The sequence below is a fragment of the Ruditapes philippinarum genome, unplaced genomic scaffold (genome assembly GCF_026571515.1).
Source record: "Ruditapes philippinarum isolate M1 unplaced genomic scaffold, ASM2657151v2 ctg955_1_1_1_1, whole genome shotgun sequence".
Classification (NCBI taxonomy): domain Eukaryota; kingdom Metazoa; phylum Mollusca; class Bivalvia; order Venerida; family Veneridae; genus Ruditapes; species Ruditapes philippinarum.
Window position 1 is genome coordinate 217639 of NW_026864706.1, and position 2933 is coordinate 220571.

Here is a 2933-nt window from a genome sequence, read left to right on the forward strand (position 1 = left end):
TGAATATTATAATTACGAAACAATAGTGTTCTGATACCGGTAGATGGTCGTTGTCATTCTAGGCATTTTTTCAGTTTTTAAATAACCAGCAAAGTGTCTGCAGCGATGATTTTAGTGTTTCTTTATGAACGTTATAGGAGCATAGTAGATGATAAACATGGATGGCATATTTTAAAAAAAATTTGCAATAACTATTACGAAAATATGTTAAAATTAAGAAACAATAAATGATTGACATTTTCTTTTGTCTTGAAATTTATTTTATCCGAATAAAAAAAATTATAATGGATAAAAATACTGAATGGAAAAGCCTGTTGGTATGCATCTCACGCAAGACAAACATTCTTATACGGAAGTACTCGCAATAGGATATTTTCACGTGTTAATAAGCATTTTTATAAGTGACCAATGTTTGCCGAAATGAATGCGACCGATTTACCAGAAAGAACAGCTACTAAATACATTTGGATGATATGTTCGCCAATACTCTTAATATTTGGCGCATTTGGAAACATCCTTTCCGTAGTTGTGTTAAATCGACCGCATCGCACGCGGACGTCAACGTCCACTTATCTTACAGCGTTAGCTGTTTGCGACCTATTTGTGTTGATCGTCGGTCTACTGCGGCAGTGGGTCAGGGCAACATTTGACTTTGATATAAGGAACATGAATGACAGTTTTTGTAAAGTGCATTTCTATCTTGTAAATTTCTTGCTACAGTTTTCCTCATGGATTTTGGTAGCGATCACCATTGAACGGGTTAAAAGCGTGCGGAAGCCGCACATGGCTAAAGTTGGCTGCACCAGAAAGCTTGCCTCTTGGGTACTTTTGGCGGAAGTCATTGTGCTTATGGTGTTAAACGGACATTCTATTTTCGGTGTTAAAATACGTATTGTGAATGACACGGAAACAAACAGCAGTGTGTGTAGATGTGAGCCGGACAATGAAAATGATACATACTCACGTTTCATGTACTACGTATGGACGTGGATTGACTTCGTCATTGTCTTCTTCTTGCCGTTCCTAATCTTGATGACAGCTAACATACTAATTATCATAAATGTGAAACGAAGCAGACGATTCCAGCGTGGCCTTATAAACCACACTTCACGACACGCCCTGAATGCCCCGCAGAAACCTCTGATTCCGATGACAGCCATGTTGTTGACCTTGAACTCTGTATTCTTCGTCTGCGTTGGCCCTGTCAACGTTTATTCCATCGGGCAGTTTCACTGGTGGCCAGAAGAAACTGAGGGACATACATTAACTGTTCAGTTACTGTTATGGGTCATTGTTAATATTTTGATGTACACAAACAACGCTGTTAACTTTTTATTGTACATCATGTGCGGATCTGAATTTCGAACGGAAGTGAAGGCTATTTTCCTCACATGCTGTCAACGGAAGGCCGAACAAAGCCACAAACAGGTACGGAACCCCGCTAAACTAAATAATCAACAACATTCAACAAACACATCGTTCGAAATGATCAGTGTTTGACGTTAATTATTACTTGTATCAAGTTGAATGAATGAAAATTATAAGTTTTTGTTAATTTGACATTTTGCGAAATGGCAACAAATTGACACTATTTTGCGAAAATGAGATCGAATTGACATGAGTTTGTGAAAAAGAGTGAAACTTGACATAATTTTACGGAAGTAAGAAAAAGTCGACATAGTGTTGCGAAATTGGCAACAAATTGGCGTAAGGTTTACAAGAAAAGAACATTTGACATAAGACTTTTTTTTATTTTTCTTCTTTTTATTTAACTATTTTTTTATTTTTATTTTTGTAAAATGAGAACAAACCGATATAATTTTGCAAAAGTAAGAACAAGTAACAATATTTTATGTGAAAATGAAACAAATCGGCATATTTTTGTAAAAATGGTATTTAAGTGGCACAAATTTGTATAAATGACAAAAAGTCGACATAATTTTGTAAGAATTGCAAAACGGCTGGGCATATTAAAAACGGGAAAGTGATAGCTATTATTCACTGTAAAATGTATTTAAAATACAATGGACATGTATGTATACACATGTATTCAATGTGAAAGACTTTGTACATTTTATGTAAACATATATTGATTTTGTTTACGCGCTCTTTGCTTCAAACATTCAAAATAAAATTTACTCGAATTGTACAGAAATATCTCTTACAATAGTATCAACTCTTACAATAGTATAATCTCTTATAATAGTATTTACTCTTTCAATAGTATTATCTCTTACACTAGTATTATCTCTTACAATAGTATTAACTCTTACAATAGTATCAACGCTTACAATAGTATTATCTCTTACAATAGTATTATCTCTTACAATAGTATTATCTCTTACAATAGACATATATTCATTTTGTTTACGCGCTCTTTGCTTCAAACTTTCAAAATTTAATTTACTCGTATTGTCCCGAAATATCTCTTACACTACTCGTAGTATCAACGCTTACAATAGTATAATCTGTTACAATAGTGTTATCTCTTACAATAGTATTATCTCTTACAATAGTATTATCTCTTACAATAGTGTTATCTCTTAAAATAGTATAACTATTAACTCTAACAATAGTAGTATCTCTTACAATAATATTATCTCTTACAATAGTGTTATCTTTTAAAATAGTATTAACTCTTATAACAACGCTTTCTCTTACAATAGTAATATCTCAAAAATTTCCTCCTGGCTGACTACAGGCTTGATAAAGAATGAGCATGGAACCAAAGCACTTACTTAAATCTGAGCATTGTCAGACGCTTGCCTTTAGGTTGAATCCAATATTTTACTCGAAGTTAGTTTTTTGTACAATATTTTACGTACGTAGGTATCATGATGTCATTTTGGTTGATATGTTGTAAATATAGCTTTACTGATTTGTATTAAGTCACACATATAATACTGCACCCCAGTAAACTATTTTGTTATTGC

At 33.3% G+C, this 2933-nt stretch overlaps 1 protein-coding gene across 1 annotated transcript; it reads left to right on the forward strand.

The window, feature by feature from the left end:
• Positions 1 to 399: 399 nt before the first annotated feature.
• Positions 400 to 1652, forward strand: LOC132726569 (FMRFamide receptor-like). Its single transcript, XM_060711906.1, has one exon. It carries the CDS (start codon positions 409 to 411, stop codon positions 1498 to 1500), a length of 1092 nt encoding a protein of 363 aa, XP_060567889.1. The 5' UTR covers positions 400 to 408; the 3' UTR covers positions 1501 to 1652.
• Positions 1653 to 2933: the final 1281 nt, after the last annotated feature.